The 24,247-nt window shown below is 38.2% G+C and overlaps 1 protein-coding gene across 2 annotated transcripts in view; it reads right to left on the reverse strand.

Moving 5' to 3' along the window:
• Positions 1 to 20,403: 20,403 nt before the first annotated feature.
• Positions 20,404 to 24,247, reverse strand: part of LOC124154142 — a 78,412-nt gene continuing 74,568 nt past the window's right edge. For both annotated transcript variants that reach the window (XM_046527676.1, XM_046527675.1), the window contains exon 10: positions 20,404 to 22,966. In XM_046527676.1, coding sequence (XP_046383632.1) covers positions 22,772 to 22,966 — 195 coding nt within the window. In that variant the 3' untranslated portion in view covers positions 20,404 to 22,771. The remainder of the gene's footprint in view (positions 22,967 to 24,247) is intronic.

Below are 24,247 nucleotides of genomic sequence, written 5' to 3' on the forward strand. Positions count from 1 at the left end.
CGGTTTTTTTTACAGAAATCAGTGCAGTATACTGCTGATAGTACAGAAAAATAGATATAATGTTTTTCAAAGGTAATTATTTCAAAGGAATCAGCTTTTAACATTACTGTAAAATTAATGGAATGTTTACAGCTCAAATATTTCTATCTAAACTCAATAAAAAAATCATATGATTCTTCTTTAGAAAATTTTACTTCGAGGGGTTATGGTGGCTGGGTAAGATAGATAGTTTTCGCTTCGACTGACTTTCTTGAGCAAATTCCTAAAGGCTGTGGGGTAGCGGCAGATCGTAGCTTCAAACAAACTGCTCACTCATTTAGTGGTAAAATTTGAGAGTTAATTAGACCATCAAGTGTTTCCAAAAATGAAAAGATCTCTAAAGATGAATTAAGCTAACTAAGCAAATAGAATGCTTTAGGATACATGTTGAGAGAGTAATAAGAAAGGTCAGAGAATATTGTGAGAATAGCTTGGCCTTCATTCCTGCATTAATAACCATTTGGTGCAAAAACAGGATTACAGGATAGCTTTAAAAGACAAAAAATTCTACCGTAACGATATTCGGGTTCTGCCACAATGATGGGGAAAATTTGAAGGTAGCGTCGGAAAATACTTTGAATGATTCATTTAAAACCATTTTTTCAAAATAAAGTTGTATTTTTCATTTAAAAAACAGCGAAATTACCTTAAATCTGTGCACATAAAGCATTTGATAACATTCAGAATCAAAAAGCTGATATACTGAAAGCAAAAATCATAACTCATATCATATCAACTGCATTAGCAGTAACTAGATGCAGCAATATTTCATGCAGAAATTTTGAATAGAGGCCAAGTAGTTACTTCTGCATTCGTAAAAGCTGGCCCATTAATGATTAAAAAAAAACTAGAAAAACATACCGCGAAGCCTTCACTTCTCTAAATTATGCCACCAAAAAGTCCTGGTTACTTTTAAAATATATTATGGAATCCTGCTTTGGGATATTATCGCAACAGCTTACACGAAACCGTCTTCCATTTCGCAAATATTCGATATATTCCTTTTCTACAAATATAGAAAATGGATGAAAATTATTTTACGTGACTAAATAACATCATAACATGTCTCAGAGAAAACACGAATTAAAAAAATACCGACATATTCACTTACTCAACGAGTGCTTCATTGTAGCTTCTGCGGCAGTGCATGCGAACGATAACGACGTAGGGAGAAATGACGTCACCAACAATCAGAGCTAACTTCGCGTTTGCAGACGGATTTCGCTGTTTTAAATGCATTTTAATGATAAAATCAATGGTTTAAAAGAAGTTTGATTGGTGAAAATGGATTCCTGGTGAAAATTGCTATAAGAATCATGTATTATTTCGATGAAAAAATTTTCATGCAACTTCCCCATTATATTTGCGTAATTTAAGATTAGGTGCACTGGCAAAAATAACCACATTAAACTTGTTCTATGGTTCATGTTTCCGATCCTCTTCGCAAGGTTTGTATTCCGTTGGAGAATGACGAGCTTCACAGTTGTCGGGACGAGGGCTAAATTGTGGTAGGCACTTTAAATGAATGAAACATCAAAACCGAATATGTGACGTTCGTTGGTGGTCATGCCCCTTTCCTCAAAGCACAAATGATTCACTGTAGGCGAGTTGTAAACTCAGTATATTAAAAAAGCTTTTTTTAGTTTCTGCGCATGCGATAAAATTTAAGTAGCAAATCCCATGTTGCGCGATCTCCATTGGCTGATCCCAAAGAGAGCGTTTGTTCACATGTGGTTCGTTGCGTTTGAAAATTTTATCAGCACTAAATTCTATATTCGTAAAGATGGAGCAATATCGTTTATAGATATAATTTAATATATAATTAATTATGATCTAAATATAGTTCTACATTCGGTAAAATTTTCTACCTTCCATTACAATATTAAAATTATGGACTTTGACGTTGGCTTCTGGTTGTGATTATAGTGCATGGTCATTGAGCACTTTTGTTTATATTTACCGTGGCCGAAATAGGATCATATTCGAATTCACAGTAATGAGAGGTGAGATCATTCGGTGATGATTGGGAATCAATAGGCACTGATCTGTTTCAACCTCACTCCGATCTGGTAAACAAATGAATATGAGTAATCATCAATTTCGGCGGAATCGTTCGCTGGATACGCTTGCGAAGGTGGCTGCGACTTCATTAAGACAGCAACATAATTGTTCCTTTCCGCCTATGCGCGTCGAAGCCGAATGCACACGTATTACCGTAATCCTTCTCAGCGTTACAAAACGGACTTGGTACAGACTCACTTTCGCTTGACTACTTTTTTCGTGGCGTATTAATTGTTTAAAACTTATGCTAATAGTTTAAAAATTTTCAGGGTAAGTAGAGTGGACCTTTGTTAAACTTTGTCATTATCTTTAATTTTTAAATTTTTCCTCGTGATTTAATCGGATGTAAAAATTTTATTACTTTCAGCGTTCGGCGCTTTTGACCAAGATCTACTCCATAGCGTTTAGTTTTCTCGGGATTTCCACCGGTTTGATTCTTTGTACATCACCAACGTTTAAATGGACGACTCGTTCGTCAATATTCGGGTGAAATAATAATTTAATTCGATTCTTAGTGTGTAAAACTATCAATGGAAAGGATACCATTGTAAAAAAATTACAACCCCTCCTTTGTATCCGAATTTATAGATATTTCCGGCCAATCAGGAGTCAGCTGATCGTTGTAATTGTTTATAGTTACTTCTCAACATTTTTCGTTCAGTTAAAGTTAGTCTTTAGCCCAGATGACGGGTGATATGCCTACAACGAATAAAACTGGTAGAAATCGCGAGTAGACTTAACACATTTAATTCTCCGGGAAAGAATTGCTTCGTATTTTTTATCTACTCCATATATTATTAATATTGAAAGGTAGTAGCTTAAATTTAGAGCAAGTCATACCTTGCGTAAGATACCTTAACGACCGGTTGAGAGGGAGTGATACGTCTTCTTAAACAATCTGTCTTTGAAATAAATTCATGGAAAAATCCTACGGAATGTTTGAAATTGCCATGTTAAACATGCCCTAATAAATAACAAACATAACCGCCATTACAATACGGTTAAATTTTGATCACCTTGTTGACATTTGTTTGAAATAAGGGTTTTTGAAATATATTTTGGCATTCTGGTTCACATTTTCCGTAATTATCGAATCAATCTTTTCGGAGACAGCTGAAAGCGAGCCACTGTGCGAGTAAATATCAACAATGCGTTTATGTCTATCTGATTGAATGAGGCGACACTAATATTTCTGCGTCCTCCGTGGTTTCTCGGTTGAGTTGAAGCCCTGGCCGTGACGGACAAAATTAACTTGTTTGTCCGGTTATAATGGAGTTCCTAATGTTGGGTCATTTTTTGCTCCGGCCAGGCTCTTAAAAAAATCCAAGGTGTTCACGCCTCTAAGGACTCGGAATGAATGGCGACACCTTCCCTCTCGGCTAACAACTTTCGCCGAATACCCTCGGCTGGCTTTACGCTGTACAGTTGTGTCGTGGTGGTAGTCACATGTATTTTTAGTTACCATTATCCTTGTTCCTGCCATCAGTGTTTGAATTAATGACTGCGTTCATGCGAGATTTTGGTTTATCTAAGGTATAGGTGTTCGACGTCCCGTCTTAGCAATGCTGGTAAACATGGCTGTAAGCCTATTTATGTTAGTGTGAGACGTTGCTTCGAATTTAATGGGGTAGTCAATCCTAATCTCAAAGAGTTACGAACTTTTTGAAAGCCAACATTTCAGCTATCCAGCGATCTTACCATCACTTCTTATTTATTACCCTTGCTAAATTTGTTTGTGAAAGTGAGATTTGCCGAACGGTATAACGATCTTGTGGCAAGTCACCAGGGACTATTTAGCCTCCAGAAATGTTGTACCCCGCTATTTTCATAGTCAAACCATTAAATGCTAGTTGTAACTAGAACTTACACATGCTTAATTAAAAATTTCCATCAACACTGTAAATTAAACTTACCACTCTGTCAACACTGCAATGCCTTTGAACACCTAATTCGCTTATGGGCACTAAGGAATTAATGTGTATGTGCAAATAAATCATAGTCATGCTTAAAATATCGACCGAAACAGAAGGTACTTCAAAAGAACAGAATTTCATAAAGGTTGAATTATTGATATTGCCAATGTGACCAGGCATAAAAAGTGTCTATAAAAATATAATTCATAATTAAGTACTAAACTTCGGGTTAAGCCGCTTGAAGTTCTGAAAAAGGACCTAGGCCAGTGAGTGAGAAAATGAAAAATGCTATTACCTTGGGAATTCTGGGTGGGTAATAAGTCCGGGCATAGTAATGTAGTAGTGACAGCGTGATAAGTTACGAATGAGAGCCTGGGAAGGAAGAAGTTTTGTCATGCTTTGTCCGTATGTCAGCGGTTGTAGCTCGTTAATTGCTCATTACGAAATCTAGGGATCAAGGGTATCCATCTCAATGCCAAGAAGACAATTTTTTTTACAGTCGTTTGAATATGATTTTTCTTCCGCTTGGAATACGGAAAAGGTTGGGCAAATTGTATGGCTCAGTGCAACACGCATGTCTTGCCCAGTTACTTCAATCAAGCGTGAGTTCGGAAAATGAAAAGATTAAGACATTTTACCGTCCATGTATTTTTATTGATGTTTGTTCGAAATTTTTAATTCCTCTATGTTATGCCTAAAGCTGAGTTCACTCGCATAAGTCCACTGCATGTCAGAATACAAGCTCAAAAACGATATATCGCTTCAATTATCAGCTTAGGAGTGTCCCTACTGTGCCAAACTCTTCGCGATGGCAGTAGTGGAAAAAAACAAAGAAATGCGGTTGGCGAAAGAAATGTTTTCGCCTCCTCAGCTTTGTGAGAAGAATTACTGAAATTTTGGCTTTTAGGTTCTCCATCATAAGATATATTTTTGAAAAGGTATGCTATAGTATGCGATGTATTCATCATAATTCCTACTGCATTCAAAGATAAACTGTTTCAGTTTCACTATTAGATTAAGTAAAGATCGACTATATCCTCAAAATATTCATTCTATCTTCGCAGCGATTTCAGTCCCTATCCAATCCCAGCATTAGAGTCGTGGAATGCTATGACTGTCAACTTCGTCGTTTAAACGCAGCTTATATTCAACAACTTCCACAAGTTGAAGTCGGAGACATTGTGTTACGTTCTTTTGTAGTCTTCGGCAAAATCTTCGTCGTTTGTAAATTGAACTCAGCTTAATCATTGTTTTTTCTGTTAAGTAAATGTATTCTTATGTACTCTTCTACCTAACAATTTAGTGCTTTCATTAAGTGCAAGTAGTAAATTAGCTGTATGACTTACGGACTTCATTTTAGTTCCCTCTTCACCCACTATTAATACAGATGTCACCACTTTAGTTCCAGTAATCGATTTAATTGTTACAACATAATCCAGTCCCTCATCGCTGATTGGATTTCCCGATCGGAATTTGTTATTTCTCACAGTTATTTGATACATGATTCATCTATTCTTTCTGTCCCTTGTGGCCACAAGGTCTTGGATTACAGTGAATTTCGTTCATCAAATTTTCAATACTGCGTACTCAGCCCCCTCGCTTTCTTTTTTGCCTGCTTATACTTCCCTATCTCACATTTTTTTATTTAACATAATTTCCATGAATATTCTTACTTTCCTTTCACAACCCCTTTTTGAAAAAACCTATTAAATGTCTCGTCAATAATATTAGTTGCCTCAATATCTTTCCTCGGTCAATTCTAATTAAATTTCTGTTTAAAAAATTCCCTCTTTCCATTTTTTTTAATGATTTATTTTTTCACCTCCCATTCCGCTCATATATTCTACCAGACTATTGCTGACTTCCATTTTTAAATCCATATTTTTCATTTATTTACGTCCTTGAACGGAAGTTATTGTTTCAGCGCAAGGTTTTTATTTGATGACCACTGTTGTTGGCCTTGCATCCTTCATATATCCAGCATGTCACCCACCGTGGTGGACCTAGTTCCCTTCTTGGCGGTTTTCATTCTTTCATTTCCGTAGTTATACAACCAAGTGTAAGAAGGCTTCTGCGAGAAACGAAGTAAATATCATTTTTGTTTTCGAATTTTTCTAAGTACTATGCTCAATTAATGATACTCTATGGACTGACAATAATATTACTGGGCTTCCCTCGCTGTATTTTTTGGTAAATTTCTGAGGAAAACGGATTTTTTGGTTGGTGACTCAGGCGATGCTTGTGTGTGCATGTGAAAAGGTAGATTTAAACTGTAAATTAATATTTATTCGCCAAGGAGCCGAACTAAGTTTCGTCAACGGTAATGAATAATCTCTTGCGATTTGATCGTTGGATTATTCTTCATCATAGAATAATCCTCTAAAATCGCTATCACAGCAATGGTTTTTCCTGGTTTCGCTAGTGGTAGGACCCGCCCGCCATTGTGACTCATTCCTTGCTTCCCTATCCCGTCACAGGAGGCGTAGTCGGGCTCCTATCGCGGCGGCGCGCCTCCTTCCTTTTTCCTACCTATCCTCCCCCTTCTGCGGTGCAGAGGCGATAAGCTAACTCTTCAGACCTCGGCCCAGGAGTGTAGCCAGCGAGCCCGCCCTAGGGTTTCGTATCCACTGTAAATAATAGTGAAATAATAAAACGTAGATTTCTAAACATATTACTTCGATATTTAATTCTTTAACACCCCGTTTACATTACGTCCATACCAAGTAAATACCAAGTCTCAATCAGCGTCGCGTTCCTACGTTCAGAGTTACTGTGCTGCCCTCAGAGTGGGATATAGTCAGGTACCAAGAGAGAGGTGCTATGCTTAATTATTGTTAATAGTTTTATTGATATATTTAAAAGCTATTTAATAAGTTTTCGGGAGAATTTTCAGCAAGCAAACTGCATCGGAATTTTATTTATCTTTAACTTTAACTTTCTATTTTTATTTTAACTTTATATTTGTCATGGAAATTTGTTATTCGCACTGATTACTGCCAAGTCATCAGTGCGAATACACTGCAGCATGTATTTTAAAAAGTTATTACAGAAAGCTTCAAAGTAAGCCCCCTTAGCCCGGTGGGGGCTACAACGCCATTATTTTGAGGTATTATTGTGTCACGGGTTGCATACATGAAGGCGTTTTCTTAGTTCCCTCCATTGATAATATTTCGAAAACAAAGGCCAATTGGACGCTTGAGGAAAAACCTATCTCATTTAAAATTCCACGTTCTATCACAATGCTTAGTTTGAACGCGATATACCGATTACACTTGGATAACTTCCTTTGTGAGCTTTTAACTTTCTACCCTTGACAGAATGTTAACACAACGGAATTTCAATAATGTCCTTATCATAAAAATATATTAAGACTTTCCCATATCTAGTTGTTTTTGAAGAATAATTCATCAAAGTTAAAATTGGTGGATATTAAGTTCATGGCCCATTGCAACCAATCAATGGTAATGAAGAAATTCATTGCGGTGAAGATACACGGCTAACGGGCTTATTAATTTATCCATCGTCGACACTTGCTAGTATCTCTCACGTTAAAGTTTTTATCATGTTTTGTCGAACTCGTTTTTAAAAAAATAATTAACTCAGAAGATGTTTGCCTTGGTATACTCTCTGGATCCTTTAACTTTCAAGGTAATGTCGTAAGTTTTAGACGAGCAATGTTCCACAAAGAAAGTACGTCCGAACGATAGTGACTGATGCGTCTTTTTAACGCAAACATACCCGGACTGTTTAACTATCTATAACGTCTAAGGTAATCTTTTTGACTACCTCCATATTTAGCCATAAATTATTATAGTTTCCCCTTTCTTCCTTTTTGTTTTTTTTCTGAAACCGCTATACCTTTCATTCGTGTTTTGAGACTGACTTAAGCATTGAATCGGGCAGTTTTGTTTAAAATTTCCAGTTTTATTACGTTACATCAGTGATATTGTACTTGCTTTCGTACTTTCCTGGCGGTAATAATGACTTTTAGCAAATACCAATGCTACCGACAATGAACACCGAACAAATATATTTACTAGAAGGTGTGAATGTGCAACTTATTTGTTATATACTACTGAAAGAACCTAGAGTAATTTTGAGCCGTTAAACTTTAAAAAGAGAACCTTACGTGTGTTACGCAATGGGATTATTACTAACGCGTTGCTTCCGAGGTAATCATAAAGATTATCTTGAAGTAGATTTTTTTAAATTAGTTAAGACTTTTTATTTTTTACTTCACAAGTACAAACCAGTAGTATTGGTAATAGAATTATGTAACTAATCTGAGCTTTTCGTTATTTTAAGTACCCAAAAAATATAATAAGTAACGAGAATATCCTATTCATAACAGAAAATTTTAGGCGTGAGAGAAAAAGCAAGATCATAATTAGTCAAAAAGGCTACCTTGGGCAATCTACTATCTTTATCCTGGTAGTTTTTTCGACTGTCTCCTCCCCCGGTCACTTCGCATTCTCTCCCGTCGCCATTTCTCTCCCAATCTGGCGTCCCATGATATCCTTTCACTTTTCCTCTTTGTCCTCCAAATTAGCCCTCCCATCCCCTTCCCCCTCTCCCACACTCGCCCTGTGCCCCACCTACCGGTTCCTCTTCCGCCTTCCTGCCCTTACCTCAGCCAATCTGCCTTCTCCGTCCGAAGATATCCCTCGCCAGCCTTGTCTCCAGCCTCAGTCAACAATTCATCGCTTGTATTTCTTTCAAACGTGTTCCACCCTTCTCTTCATCTTCATTCCAAATAACCACAAGCGCATTCCACGCACATAGAGAGCTCATGCATCTTTTTCAATGTCCCCGGAGCCATTTTGGAGCATTTGTAATAAGAGCGAAGCGTTGCCTGATTGGGGGAATTATAATCTCCATTTCAATAAATCATCTTAATTAATTGGTCCGGGATGACCGATTACACGTTGTTATATTACCATAATAATAGTAGAATGACCACGGTCTTTCCCGGTGGATTGTATTGTTGAAGGTTATTCGGGATTTCCACGGGGTCAAGTTCTCCATCACGGCCGACGTTTCGACGAACGTGTCGTCCAATGTCATCGACATGCCCTGGAAAACCTTACCTGCTGGAATACCAAGCAACCTTCCGCGATAATTATAGTTTTCTGAGATTTGTGTACTGCATCTCTCCATTTCTGCATTTCCCTTGTTAGTTCCTTCAGCTCCTAGAGATTCTTCTGTCGTGTGTCCTTCATTATTTAGACGTAGTACGTGTATTTACAACTTTCATATGAAACTCTCTCTTCATTTCTTATTCATTTAGAATTGGTTCTAATTCGCTAATTCCTCCAAAAGAAATTAATGACAACCTTTAATTTAACTGTCAAGATTATTTTTATAGTAAAACGAACTCTATGGTGGTATTTTGTCTAAACGTTGTTAAAGAGTAAACCCTTTTAAACTATTTTAAATGCACGTATCTTGAGCATGAAAATTTTGCCTAAGTGATTTATCGAAGGTAAAAGTTTTTTATTTAAGATACTTGGGAATGGTTTTACAAACCCTGAAATTTTAAAGATAATGGCGAGTAAGTTTTTAACGATTAAAGCCTCGTTCACAACAAATTATCCTGATTTAAATTGGCGTAATTATGGAGTCTGTTGCTTCACAACAACTTAAAATGGGGCACGGGATAGTCGTCAGTTGAGATAAGGCCAAATTTTTCTTGCAATTATCCAAATAGGATGATAGTTGTGTCCTCTTAAATTAATGCCATGATGAGGCCACGGTTTGTTTTAATCGAAGGAATACGTCCGTCATTGCTCTGGATCATCACAAGCCAAGTTTCGCCAATTTAATGTTGTTATCAAGAGTTAAATCGTGACAAAATAACATATTTCAAACGGCAGCGATGCGTGGACTCTTAAATGAATTTTTACCAGGTTATGTGAAAACGGAGGTAGGCGGGTGGGGATCCTCGGGCCATGCGGGGCTCCGGACGGCCTCGGTGAGCTCTGGGCTCTTTCAGCACCTCTCGTTTTCCTTTGACCCTGCAAGTATGTGATCCACGGCTCTTTCCCATTTATACTATCGAACTTCCTAACCGGACGCACTCAGCGAGTTGTTCTTGACGGAGCGTCTTCTTCAAGCATCCCCATCCTTTCAGGCGTCCCCCAAGGCAGCGTTCTCGGACCTCTTCTCTTTTCCCTCTTCATGGACGATATTACGAGCTGTGCATTTTCCAACGCAAGTGGAATTCTCCTCTTTGTAGACGACTGCAAAATATTCAAAAGAGTTGAGAATGCTTCTGACTCGCAGTCTTTGCAGTCTTCCCTTTAGTCCCTTGAGGCCTGGTGCCTTCAGTGGCAACTCAATATTAATACAAGCAAATCGGAATACATAGCTTTTTCTCAAAATTGCACCGTCACTCCTTATAAATACTCTATTTTTAATGAACTTGTTCCGATAGATTCCGCCATCAATGACCTGGGTGTTACTTTCGACCCTTAACTAACTTTTCTTCCGCACCTCAACAAAATGAAATCCAAGGCCATGTAAGTCGTGGGAGCTCTTCATCGACTCACCACTGTTACCGAACCTATTGCCATGAGAGCTATTTCCACTGGTTGCGTTCACACCATCCTGTAGTAATGCTCCGTAATCTACTCCACTACCTGTTCCTCCAACCTTAAAAGTTCTTGACCGCCCTGTTAATTTCTTTATTTCAGTAGTCTTCAGTAGTCAAGACTTTTTACGGTAGATAATGATAAAACTGTTGACATTTATGCTGAGACGGTAGGTACTCAAGAACTGAAAAAAAACTCTTGCTTGTAAATGAATAGTACATTGAACTGTAAGACTTTTTACGGTAGATAATTATAAAATTATTGACGTTTGCTCAGACGATAGGTGACTCTAGAACTGAAAAAAACTGTCCTTTGATTGTAAATGAAATGTGAATTGAACTGTAAGACTTTTTACAGTAAATAATCATAAAATTATTGACATGATGCTTTTAGGATGAGTGATGGAGAACTGAAAAAAATGATAGTTGGTTGTAAATGGGTTGTAAATGGAATTGTTTTGTTTGGTTGTAACAAAAAACTTCATGTAACTTAATTTGAGGGGGGTATTTTGCAGCTGCAGGGGACCTAAGACCACGTTGCCATCGGTGCCCTTGAGTAAACAGTCCGCCCGTGGTTTAAACAATGCAACGGCATGGAATTAACAGAAATGAGGTATTCGCGTTTAATAAAAGCATCTCCAGCGGTGCTTTGTTACCGGTTATTCGGGAAGCGAAAGCCCACGAATATTACAAAGGAGGACCCTCATGCCGCCCTCTAAATGTGCCATCAACCACTCGGCTTCCCGGTCCATCCCTTTTGTTTTCATCATGACTCTTTGGAGGCTAGGACGGGTGGGTTCTGTCGCCGCAAGAGCGGGGGCCTCGCTGCCCCAGTGACAGATCGAGGTGAGGTGGAGGGGACCACAGCCCTCTCCCCCAATCTTTTGATTTCCAATTTCCGCGACCGTGGGAGCTTCGTCGATGGTGAATCGATGGTCCCATTCGCCATATTGGTCGGAGCGAACAGGAAGCCCTCCCTGCATCCTCGCGACCTTCGCCCCTCCTCCCCCCACCTCCTCCTGCCTCCTTCGTCGTAATTGTTTCCACCCCCTCCCCTTGCCCGGTCAGCTTGCGAAAGTGTCGGCCGCTCTCTTTGCCAGATGAGGGGGCGGAGCGGTCAGTCAGCGGCGCCCGGGGCGTCAAGTCATTGGCGGCGATGGCAGTGCGCTCTCCCCCTCATTAATCCGCAGAAAAAATATTCGACCCTTCCGTGCAACGTGAAGACCTATACGGGATAATGCATATGTGCATTCATGAACAGATCCCCGCGTGAAGGGTTTCAGTTGATGCATTTCACCTTATCATCACATGGCCTTGATGATATTCAAGTTCAATATAACGCTGATATTCAGTGTTATTGTCATTGTGAATGTGACTTAAAAAAAAACATTTGTTGTGTGGAGGACATTTCAAGCACAACACTCTGTCCGTCGGATGGGACGTTAAGCCGTGGTCCCCTAGGTGCCTTTCGTTAAGAGCAGGCTAATACCGACGCCAGGTTTCTCTCCACCCTATCCTTACCTACCCATCCCTCATGGCGCAAATGACCTTAGCTGTCGGTCGGCTCCTCCTAATACCATTCCAAAAAACATTTTTCAGAGTAAAACTGGTCATTTTGGCCATATTTATTCTCTTTAGGAGAATCCTTTCTTCAAACACATGACAGAATAATTATTTCTTTATATTGCCGTAAATGGATTAGAATAAATAATTAATGTATATTAAATTTTGGCTCTCTTCCTCATTAATCTGAAGAAAAAAATTCGACCCTTCCGTGCAATGAGAAGACCTGCATACGTGCATTCATGAACGCATCCGAGTGAGGAGCTTCAGTCGATGCATTTTACCTTAGCATTAAAATAACATCGATCATAATGAAGTTCAATAAAACGCTGGTTTCCATTGTTATTTTCTTTGTGAGTGTAACTTTTTAAAAACATTGGTCTGGGTAAAACTGCTCAATCCGACCATATTTTTCTAATTGAGGAGAATCCTTCCTTCAAGCGCATGACAGCATGAATATTTCTCTGCAGACCTAAATGGATTGGAATTAATAAGTATTATAGATGAAATTGGGGCTTGCATGCACGTGCTCCCTCTCCCTCGTAAATCCATAGAAAAAATACTCGACCCTTTCACCGTTAATACCTCCAAATGTGCATTTGTCGATACAGCCACATCACGGGCTTCAGCTGATGCATTTCTAGATAAATATCTCAATACCAATGCTATTCAAGTTTTTTACTATTGAGGCATTTTTTTTTAATTTTTGCCCTTTAATGGACAGTCGACCTGCATATGTGAAAGAATAAATATATCGGAATCGAGTAGAAGAAAATTTTTGAACAGTCCACTTTTCAATTCATTTTTTTAATTGACCGTCTAAATCCGTCTAAATGCTTTGTGAATAGAAAAAGTTTTCAATTAAAAAGCAGGCAGTGTAAAAGTTCTATTTAATTCCAACAATCTCGCTGTCCCACCATATCTCATACAATAATTTTAAACTGACCGATTAAAGGGCCTCGGCTGATGCGATATTATTCAAGTTAACGGGACGCTGGATTAGGTGGATTTAGGGGGTGGGGCACGGGGGCACGTGCCCCCCCAGACGCTTAAAAAATAGACAAGATATTAATGCGGTTATCATAACGTTCGTTATATTTTATGCATTGCGAAGTCTCAATCATTTAATTTAATATTAATACCTTTAATATCAAAATAAAGAGAATATTGTCTACAGTAATCGTTGTCTTTTGTTTTTAATCTCAAATATGAGAAGACCTGTCAGACCCATGTGCCGCCCTCAGAATAATATCCTGGATCCGCCCTAGGTGGTCACTACAATTCCTGGGTGGTTGAATCTATAGTGTTAAACGGAACATGTCCGCCATAATAGCTAGTGAAATTATACTTATTTAGATGGCGTTTGGGATAAGCAATAGGGTTGGCTTTCAGAATTAAAGTAAGGACTCGCTGATTAAATATTGCTTGAGCTTCTTATCTACCATTCCCCACGCCCGAAATATCGGAAGTCTACGAGTTACAGTTCGATGGAAGCCGTTCCCAGCATTGAAAAAAATAATGAAGAAAACTCACTCTTCGATAGTTTATGAGAAAGGGCGTCCAGACGTCGGAGTGCAGTTGGGCAACCTTTAATACGGCTCAATTTGCCGTTTATCTTTAATTTATGAAAATAGTAATTCCATGAGAAAAATACAATTAAAAGTGATAATTTCACGGATGTCTATTAAATTTGATAATATATTACGGTTCTATTATCTATTCACGGCAGTGGCGTAACTAGGAATATGCCTAGGGGGGAATGGGAGGACATGGGGTGGTAACCCCTCCCCAGGAAAAATTTGATACACTTTTGAAAAAATGACATTCCAAAAAATGCATTTCACAACATTTTGGCACTGAAAATTGAACTTTAAGCAGGTGTAGTTATTATATGTATGTCAAAAATAGTTAATAGTTTCAAATATTTTTTTTATTTCTCTGATGCATTGGGGTGAGGGGGATATATTCCCTCGCCCCTCATTTACGAGCAACTGCATTTTTTCCTTGAAACTGCACTGAAATCTTAAAAAAATGAAATAACTGTTTTGAATTACCTTTTCAAAAAACATCAGGTTCTCTTTTATCTCGTGACACCTTTATTTTATTTGTTTTTTATATAAACCTTTGCACCTAGCAGCGAGCATGCTATATTAAAGCAACTAATTGAGTACTGACAATTTTATAACCACAAAAAACTTTGGTTCATGTATCTGAGTCTTTTTTTATTACACATTCCATACGCTTTACGATAGACGCATGAGTTTCGGGGGCCCTCAGCCATTGTCGACCTGGCCGAATCATCCCTGGTTCCATGAGCGGTTGTAAGTTCTGAGAAGCTGAACTATTCATAGGGCTGGGCAATATACAGATCGAGGAGCATTTGAAATAGCAAAATTCAAAATACCGCTCCAAGTGTAACTAAATTAATTAATTAAAAATTGAGCAATACCTTAGAAATATTAATATTTGAAAACGAACTGCAAAATGGTATTTTAAATACCTTCTTAAATACAAAATACATTTGTTTGGAAACTAAGAGGTATTAAATAAATATGACCTGCCTTGGTACGTTAAGGATAGTTGCAAACATGAAGAAAACGATTTTAACGAAAACGAAGTAATCTTTGAAGCGTGATGTTACAGAAGTGTTATCAGAGCTACTTCAAAAGTATTTCAAAAATGTATTTTTTATTTTGGAACGGCAAAACACCAAAAATCTGTATTTTGAATACAAAATATATGATGCATTAAGGTCGTTTTTTTATCAACTACAAACTACTAATGTATCTCAAATACGTATTTTAAATACTTGTATTTAAAATACTGCCCTGCTAATTCACTTCCGCAAAAATGACCAGCTGAGCAGTAAGTGGGGTACACCCGAAAACACAAATTAGAGCCGTGATGTCCAGCGAGAACTTTCACTTAGAAAAAATATTCTTGGCTATCGGGATAACAAGGCAAAAAATAGGTAAAAAATGTTAGAACCGAGATCGCATCATCGATACCACGATCAACGGATATTGACACTTAATCAGTAAATCCGCTTAGAGGAACAATTAAGGATAACTTCCTTAAAATATATGAAGAACTGAGCGACCGATTGTACCTACTTTAAAATCGTTACGGGCTTAAACGCATCAGTCATGATGTCGAATAATATTTTGCGATAAACACTGTTTTTAAATTTCATTTTGAAAATATACTTGTCTACCATGACTTTTCATTAATATTTTAATGGGAAAAAGGAAACAAAAAAAAAGGTCGTCAGTGGGTCTCGATCCGGTGACCTCCGTATTAACAAAGTCTTTACTTGTTTTCAATAATATGAAATGAAAATGAAATAAGAAATGAAAAGGGGGAGGGCGACGTGGTTCCACAAGTTGTGAATTCCTTGGAGCACGTCCCCGTGGGGGCCGGAAGACTTCAGGGAACTCCCACCTGCCTGAAATCCTCCGATATCCACTGGGCCGAAGAACCAAGACCACGCCGCCCTCAAACAATAAATGCGAAAAATTAGGTATTTAAGCACCGATCCTACCGGTAACCATGGTAATCCTTCTCGAGTAAAATGCCCAGTCGCGATGCTGGCCTTTTCGCGCAAAATATACTTCACGAATCTATAATGTGGACGAGACTGTCCCGAAAGAGATTAACAAATTAAGATAATATAATTTCGATATTTACGTCACAAATTTGGCGTGTATATCACGTTAGTATAAAATTTCAAATCGCCGGAGAAAATCAATATATAGCTGGCTCCATAGTGATGGACTATTGTTGCCCACTTGAGGTCCAGTAATTGGAGTAATTTCAATGTAGTGCTTCAGTTCTAAAATACGCTGTGGTTACTTCTGGATACTGAAATTTAATGCAAAAAAAACACGGAAATACTAGGACATACGTAAGCAAATCGCACCGACTGCCGATTCCTTTCCTTTTATCGTGACGTATTTCTCGTTGAAAACTGCCGTCATCTTTGTGTTCACCTATCACATTTTTCAGCTTTTTGCTTCTGCCTCGAATTTAAAAATACGTATTAGAAAAAGCCAATAAATAATTTCAAATTTGTGATACAGGAAAATGTTGACGAGGGTAAAATTTATACAACAGGAAAATTTTAAGATTATAGCAGATATTTAAAACAAGTGGTAAGCCAGAAAATGACACGGTCCGAGTGATGCATCCTCGCATATATATTTGCATATACATCGGTGGAATATTGTGTATTATGGAGCCTCAATCATTTTATGTTATATTAATAACTTTCATATTAAAATAAACAGAACATTTTTAAAAGTAATTATTGTTTGTTATTTTTAATCTCATTAATGAGAAGACTTTTTGCCTGTCAGACCCTTTTGCCCCCTCCCCCCCCCCCACTAGAAAAAAATCCTGGATCCGCCCCTGGACGCTGGTAATCAATTTAATTGTCAATTGGACGTGACTCTTTAAAATGTTGTTCAAGATAAAATTAATTATTTAGAACAAATGTTTCCTCTTTATGAGGATTCTGAATTTAATCTCTAGACGAATCTTAACGAAATCCGTGCAAAAAGTCTTGGCTGGATATTGACTTGAGCTCTTTCTCTCGCTTACATAATACAAATTAATAAAAAAATTGCCTTTTCGTGCAAATTTAAGACATGTGTGAAGAATATTCATCGACAGATTAACATCCACGGCACCTGGTGATACATTTTCCTATACCATTTCTTAGAATTGGCGTTATTCAAGTTCAGTAATACTTATTGTGTTCTGAAGTACGCATGCATTCGTCTTTCCCGTCAACTGGTTATGAAATTTAAACAAATGATCTTACTGAATGAAATTGTTTTCGGCAATTTGTGAGTAACAGTGTCGACTTTTGATATTTGCATTTCGGTAAAATCGTTGAATTATTAGTGTTATATAACATTTAATGTCAATTGATAATTTGCGAGGAAAAATGGATGCATAACTTTACATATTGATTTCTTGATTTTAAATTTATCGGAATCATTCAAATATTTTTAAATATATTAAATTCCCTTTCGCTGTTTCCGTGTGCGTAGAGGTACCCTTGCATCAAGTTGGTCGCACATATTTATTTTTTGTACGTGTGCCATAAGTGAATTCTTTTTTTCTAACTAGAACGTGACACTTAATGAGACACTGGTCAGCTACATTGGTGAATGTCATTCTCAATTACGAACGAGTGGAGCAAGTTATTAATCCGTACTTCCCTCTCAAAGTCTGCAAAATTGCAAGTGCTCATTCGTAATATTTAAAATTGTGGTATCATGTTTAAGTGAGGAGTACGATTTTTCTTTTAGTTACTATTAAAAGTGTAATGCCTGTTTGCTTTGATTGGCTGCTCTTTTAATTAATAAATATATTATAGTTAATTAATAAGTACTCGTTATTGAATAGGTAATGTTTTTAAATTTCCACAGCTTTTTTTGGACCCGCGCCACACGTTTTACCATGCTGTGGCATGATTATAACAAATAATGTATATGCAAAAAAATGGGAAGAAAATGGTTCTGTGGGTGTATAACTTAACTTAAACGTTTTATAATTATTGTTTTTTCAAGATTGTAAAGTGTGGTGGAACGCAATGAGTGAGTCTGAAATTAATCTGTGGAAATTGCAAAGTTCGCTTATTCAAAAATGAATATCGAATATTTCCATAACGTTCAACCTGAAGCAATCAATTTTAATTAATAAGTCATTTAATTCTTGAAGGACAGTTGCGAAAAATACGGCAGTGTACGCATTAATAAAATCGATTATAAATGTTATATAACAATGAGTGTGCTAGAAAAAATGCGATACGTGTGAGGGTAAGTGGCACTGACGGCAAAAGAAACCGGCGCAACCGAGGTCAAGTGGAACAGCGGCAGTGAGTGCTAGACTTGAAATTGAACGATTTATCCTATGGCAAAGTTACACCTTGAACAGAGATGAAGCCTTCAACCCATCTGCATTAATGTCCGTCAAACTGGCTCCACGGAGTCCAAGTACCTTGTTGCAGTAGACAGTAGGCTGTAAGTACGTCGATGCCAGCTTCGGACCTTCAATAAACGGTAGCAGCGTGTAGCCCATGAGGGGATGGGTTGTGTGATGTGAACTATAAATGTGGAATTGATTTTTTCTTGGAGGGTTGGCGAAGTTATTTTTTAGTAATCATTTTTCTTTGAAATATTAAGTTTCGCTTTGTATTTGGGGTAACCATAAGTGCTTTTTAAATTTGGTGTATTTACCGAAATCCGAAGCATAGTGCAATTTTGATTGATATTGACAACAATTATTCTTCACTTTTACTTCAACATTACGTAACTAAATGTCTCTGCTTCCAAATTAATTTTTAAGAGAAATTTTTACCACAATTATAAAAACCTGATATTGCCTGGAATGAAATGCAAAGGCTAATTACTGGCTTTAAGTACAAATTATTCATTAAAAAAATTTGTCAGTCCTTCACGAAATAAAAGCAGTCGCATATCATAAGGTCAACATGAGAAAAATGTGTAAACCTTTAGACTTCGTATTTTTTGTGTCTGATGACCTGATTTATTTTCTGCTTCTTTTGCGAGCAGGTACAGGTTTTTAACGAAGATTTTATCTCAGAAATTGTATTGCTTTCATTCTGATGGTAGGTACATTAATTAGCGTTACTGCCATGATAAATATCTCAAATTCAAATACGTTAGTAGAATAAAAGCTCAACAACGAAGTGAATAATACCTCATTAATGAGACAATTTCTCAGCCAACTGAAAAAAGTTCCCCAGTATTAGAATGTTTGTATTCACATAAGTAGCGTAAGCAAGGGGCGTTCAAATTTTGCAGCTTAAGCCAAATCCATCATATGGTGCTCACTCCAAGTCTCATAGACGCTCGATCGAGAAAATATTTGAGATTCACATAAAAATCAAATGGAAATGATTTAGTAAATTTGTGTCTATCTAATATTTTTTCAAATATATTAGTTTTGTAAAAGAGCTTCATTTGGAGGCCAATTGCGGCAGCCACATGGCTGAATAAACCGGTGTCTTCAAGATTCCATTGTCAGCCTGACTATGAGGGATAAAAGTTTTCTTTTTCATCCCCTTTTCAGGTCTTCATTGAAAATGAAGCCTCGAACTCCGACATTTGTGTACGAATTTTGAAAATATGTGACACATACGTCAGGTGTGTACCAATATTAAGAATAAGACAAAGATAAGACGGAAGAATTCCTGTACTTAACTTAAAATCTTACAGGTATTGCACAAATTAAGGACTATTGGTTTTTGCATGAACATTTTTCGATAATTACACTTGCAACAATCACTTGCATTGACCGGGATTTGAATTCGGAGGAGTTTGTATCCCGTCAACGGCAAATGATTTTTATTAGCTTTGGTACACTTGCGGTTGACTGCGGATAGGCACGCCATTGGCTGGCTATCTTGCGGTATTAGTTCTTAAATAATAATAAAAAAATTCCTTATCAATGCAGTCTTTACTTCTTTTCCATACTGAATGACCTGTCTACTTTGCATTAAGGCCTATTCCCTTTCATTCTATGCATGAAACTTGTCCTCTTCCTCCCTATTCAACCCTTACTTGGCATCCTTCCCTATAATATGGTATTAAGCATCCGCTTAGAATTCGCACCAACTTTGATTCGGAGAGATATAAAAAAGTGCGTCGCAGCTCATTATAATTTCATTCCTGGCCGTAGTATTTATGCAGGATAAAGGAACCTGCCTTTTTTCTTACCATCCATCGAGACCGTCAATGTTTTTCTTGTCTGATGACTTGATTTATTTTCTTCTTCTTTTGCGAGTAGGTATAGGTTTTTGAGGAGTATTTTACCTCATATAATTTATTGCATCGGCTCCGATGGTGCAATAATTCATTAGCTTTACTGTGATGGTGAATATCTAATCTATCAACTGGCAGTTTGGAAGTGTTACTTTGCTTGTCGAAGCTACTCGGCTTATTGATATAGATAACTATAAGCATTATCCAATACGGTGTTCCATTCTGATGTTTGGAAGGAACCCTTGCTGTGATATTTAAATAATCTATTGCATTGGCAATGTTATTCGAGGATTATGAGCTGGGAAGAAGAGCTTAGTTCGGAGGAAGTACGTAGAAATTTTCAGCCGAGTAGAGGATGAATTCACTGAAAGATGTGTAATCTAGGAGCTAGGCATCGGGTAATATTGTATGTAGAAGAATGTTAACAAACATAATAGAACAAGAGTCTCTTTGTAACTTTTTTATTTTACTGGAAATAATTTAAAATACATGCTTTTTATTTAAAAAATTCTTGATCATTAATGGCCATACATTAAAGGATTGGTAAGATCAGTTTTTTTAATGAGAGAATTTTTATATCTTATCAACATATGAATAAACTCCAGGATTGTTATCATTGTTTAACTGGCAAAATTTTTAAAACGCATCCAACTTTTTAAAACACATTTTCCCTAATTTTTCAGTCGCAGGTAATTTTATGTACACTATTTTTTCTAATATGGCTTTTAGACATTGTTTATGTTCAAATCATAAAGTACACCGTGAGAAACTTTAGGTGAAATACTCATGTGTAAGGTTAAAATGAAGCATTTGATGCGCACGAAATGTCCATTGAGTTCGTTGGCATGGTAACACAAACAAGTCATTCCCTCCACGTTGCCAATCAACATCACTCGAAATAATTCACTGTTTCCGTTGTGAGACGATATAATTGCGATGGTCCAGAAGAAGGAGAAGTTTGAGGCGTGAAAATGTAAGATTTAGACTTGGAACAACAAAATTTTTTTACCGCCGAATACCCATAAATCACTACGGTTATGACGCAACGCTTAATTTTTTTTACGTTTGGACGATGTATTGTCGAAATTATAGCCTCTTTTGCGTCTCAACTTGGCGTGCATTGGGAGTTGAAAACTTGAGTGGCCGATTCAAGACTTGGATTAGACAGCTATTGATTGAGTGAAGACTAAGTTTCTCGTAATTGACAGATATCAATGCTTGTAGATTTCCCTTAAGCTTCAAGATTGATGACCGATTTGTGGAACTTCTCTTATTGCTAGAGTATCTTTTATCGAGCAGTGTCTTAATTAACCAAGTATTTCTGAATCAGGCACAAGCTGGTCTTCATTGGGAAATTGCGTCTTCTTTCATTCGAGCGAGTGACGTTCAATAACTTCTCTCAACCTCCTCGATCGCGACATGAATGTTCATCAAAAAAACCTTGATATTTTTCAATGCATGTACGATGAATCATGGTAACTGTTTCTAGTGTGGGACATCGATGGCAGCTTTACGCTATGAACTCGACCGGGGGCTCTCGCCCCGGCCGCGACTCTTCTGTTAAAACTCCGGCACATGGTATCTTTTCTGCGCATTCACTCCGAAAGCAATCGGGTCACTTTAGATCTATTCCTGTTTCCCATGAAATAAGTTGAGGGATAGCGGAGGAGGAAGTGGAAGTAGTCTTTATGTTTTTAATAGGGTGGAGGCCGCTTGTTCGCGAATTGGACGTCACTGTCTTGATGGCGTGACGGATGCCGCCACCGCCTAATAACTCCGTTTCCAAAATACTTGATCCAGCACAATATCAAAGTTGTACGTTAGGCTTCTGGTACATCTTGTGACTTAGAACCATGCCAGCTAGCTGGCATGATGGCAATGATACCAGCTTGCTGGGCCAATTGTTATCGTTATTAGTGCAGCAGTATTTTTCTGCTGGCTCCCAGTGGGACGTGGAACAGTTGCACTGTGATATTTAGTGCCCTTTTCCTCCTATAGTTCCTACGGAGAAAGATACGAATGATCCTGCCACATACTTGCAAACACGGATTCCATGGTTGTATCTATCACGCCCTCTTGCGTTATGGATTACGTCCTCAATACAAATCACAAGATAGAATTCTGGTTCTAGTTCTGGATCAAGCATAGTATGCAATCGGCATAGGAACAGAGTGCTAGATTCAGCTGCGGCTTAGCTGAGGATATTTCCTAATCCACGTGCCTTCGGCAAAATGCCGCTATAATTACGAAAACGGGGAAAAATTTGCCAAATGAGTTGCTTAAACAAAGGTTTAAATCATAACCTGATACTTTTTCTCAAAATTTATGTGTTAAATTAAGATGATAGATCCTCTCGAAATATACCAACTCTTAGCTGTGATTTGAACAATGTTAACAATGAAATCACCCGATTCGCAGTCTTTCACGTCAATGATAGGTGAATGGGACACTCTTTCACCTTCTCAGTGATTCAACCCTACAGTTAACTGGATAGACTAGAATAGATCTCACTCCAGTCCGAGCAACAGTTGTGTGCTTTTCAGAGTCCGTGGAACACCCTTATCGCGATTTTTTCCCTTGCTGGGTGAGGAGAGAGAAATTTTCTGTAGGGGGGACTGTCCAAAGGCTTCACGTGGTTTCGAATTTTAAACTTGGCCGCATTTGCAGAAGTCAGATATCAGTCTATTCCATACTTGGTCTGAGGATGGCCATCCTAGGGAGCAGTGAGTTCCTCCTGACTGACCCCCACTTCCACTTCATGCTACCCCTCCATCTCTTTTTGCTCGCTCTTTCTCCTTCCCAATGAATTCCCCCTAGCTCTGGATGGACTCCACCGATCCTCCGGAGCCCCTCCTCTGTGGCCGCCGACCAGTGCCCCCGCCACGCCCCCTGGACCGGCCGCCTCCGTTGCCGTCCGAGCGCACGCGGAAGCTCGCGTACACGGCGTAGATGAAGCAGGCGAAGACGAGCAGGATGGCGATGCCCGCCGCAGTCAGGATGCCGATCACCTGCGAAGTTCAAAATTGAACGCGTTATTTTTCATTCATCTATATTTTAGGTCGACATATCTGTGTATAAGGAAGAGTAGGTATTTTTAGGAGGCCACATCTATGAGGTACGGTGTAAGCTACCAGAGGCGCAGCGAGGGGGGGGTTTTGGGGGTTAACCCCCCCCCCCAGAGCTCAGAGAAATTTTTAAATTTAATCCATTTTACTTAATGGATTAGTATTACTTATATTAAAGTCTTAGGATTTATCAAATGTCCCTCATAAAACCGTAAAACTCGCCATTAATCTTAAAAAATTTCTGGAGGAGGGCCCCCGCAACTCCCACTTACCCTGGAGGGTATGCAATACCCCAACACTCCAAAGTATTAGTTGCGCCTTAAACCCCCCTAGCCTTAATTTTTGGCTGCGCCCATGTAAGCTACAACCAGGAGGTGTGGCCAGTGGCAGATAGGACAAGGGGGGGGACTAAGTGAGGTTAAAAATTTCAGCAGTAGTGGAGGGGGTCGAAAAAAAATTACCATTCTATCTAGTGTAAATTGGATACCCAAAGGTGGGGGGGGTGGCTATACCCCCCTAAGCCGCCACTGAGTGTGGCACAAGGTGATTTCACACCAGCGCGCAGCATTCATCCTAGTCTTAATCAGACACGCGCTCGCTTGCCGGACACAGACCAAGCACACAGGTCAACGAGATGCGGTCAGACCGGAAAATAGGAGACAGCTAAGGACACGAACGTGTTACGATGCAAATAAAACTATTTTTTAGTAATAGAAAACGAAAATTCAGCTTAGTGAGTGAATCATGCATGAGTTTTAACATGACAAGAAATGCATTCAGATAGCTTGTAGTAATAACTATAGTAAGTTTTTAACTATAAAATCAACTGATTTGGGCGTTACTTGGTGGAACGGTGAGATACTCATGGTGAAACAAAAACCAAGCACTGTTCCACAAACTTTTATTCGCTTTCGACTAGTATCAACGGCTATAGCTAAATTGTCAAGAAAAAATCTGTTTGTCTTAATAATGACGCTCTAGCCGTTGAAACTAGTCGAGAGCAAATAAAAATTTGTGGAACAGTGCTTGGTTTTTAAATATATATACAGAGTTTAGTTTACCTAGTCCGAATCAAGCTATCTTTGAGTCAAACTATCGCAGGTATTATGGTCCCTTATTGTACGCGCAAAAAAAAGACATCTTAAATGATTCGGTTCTGCACCGACTACAGATAGGTTAAGTCATGACTCGGTCGTTTCTGTCTCAATTTTGTGGAATATCGTC

This window comes from Ischnura elegans, chromosome 2, assembly GCF_921293095.1.
Source record: "Ischnura elegans chromosome 2, ioIscEleg1.1, whole genome shotgun sequence".
Lineage (NCBI taxonomy): Eukaryota > Metazoa > Arthropoda > Insecta > Odonata > Coenagrionidae > Ischnura > Ischnura elegans.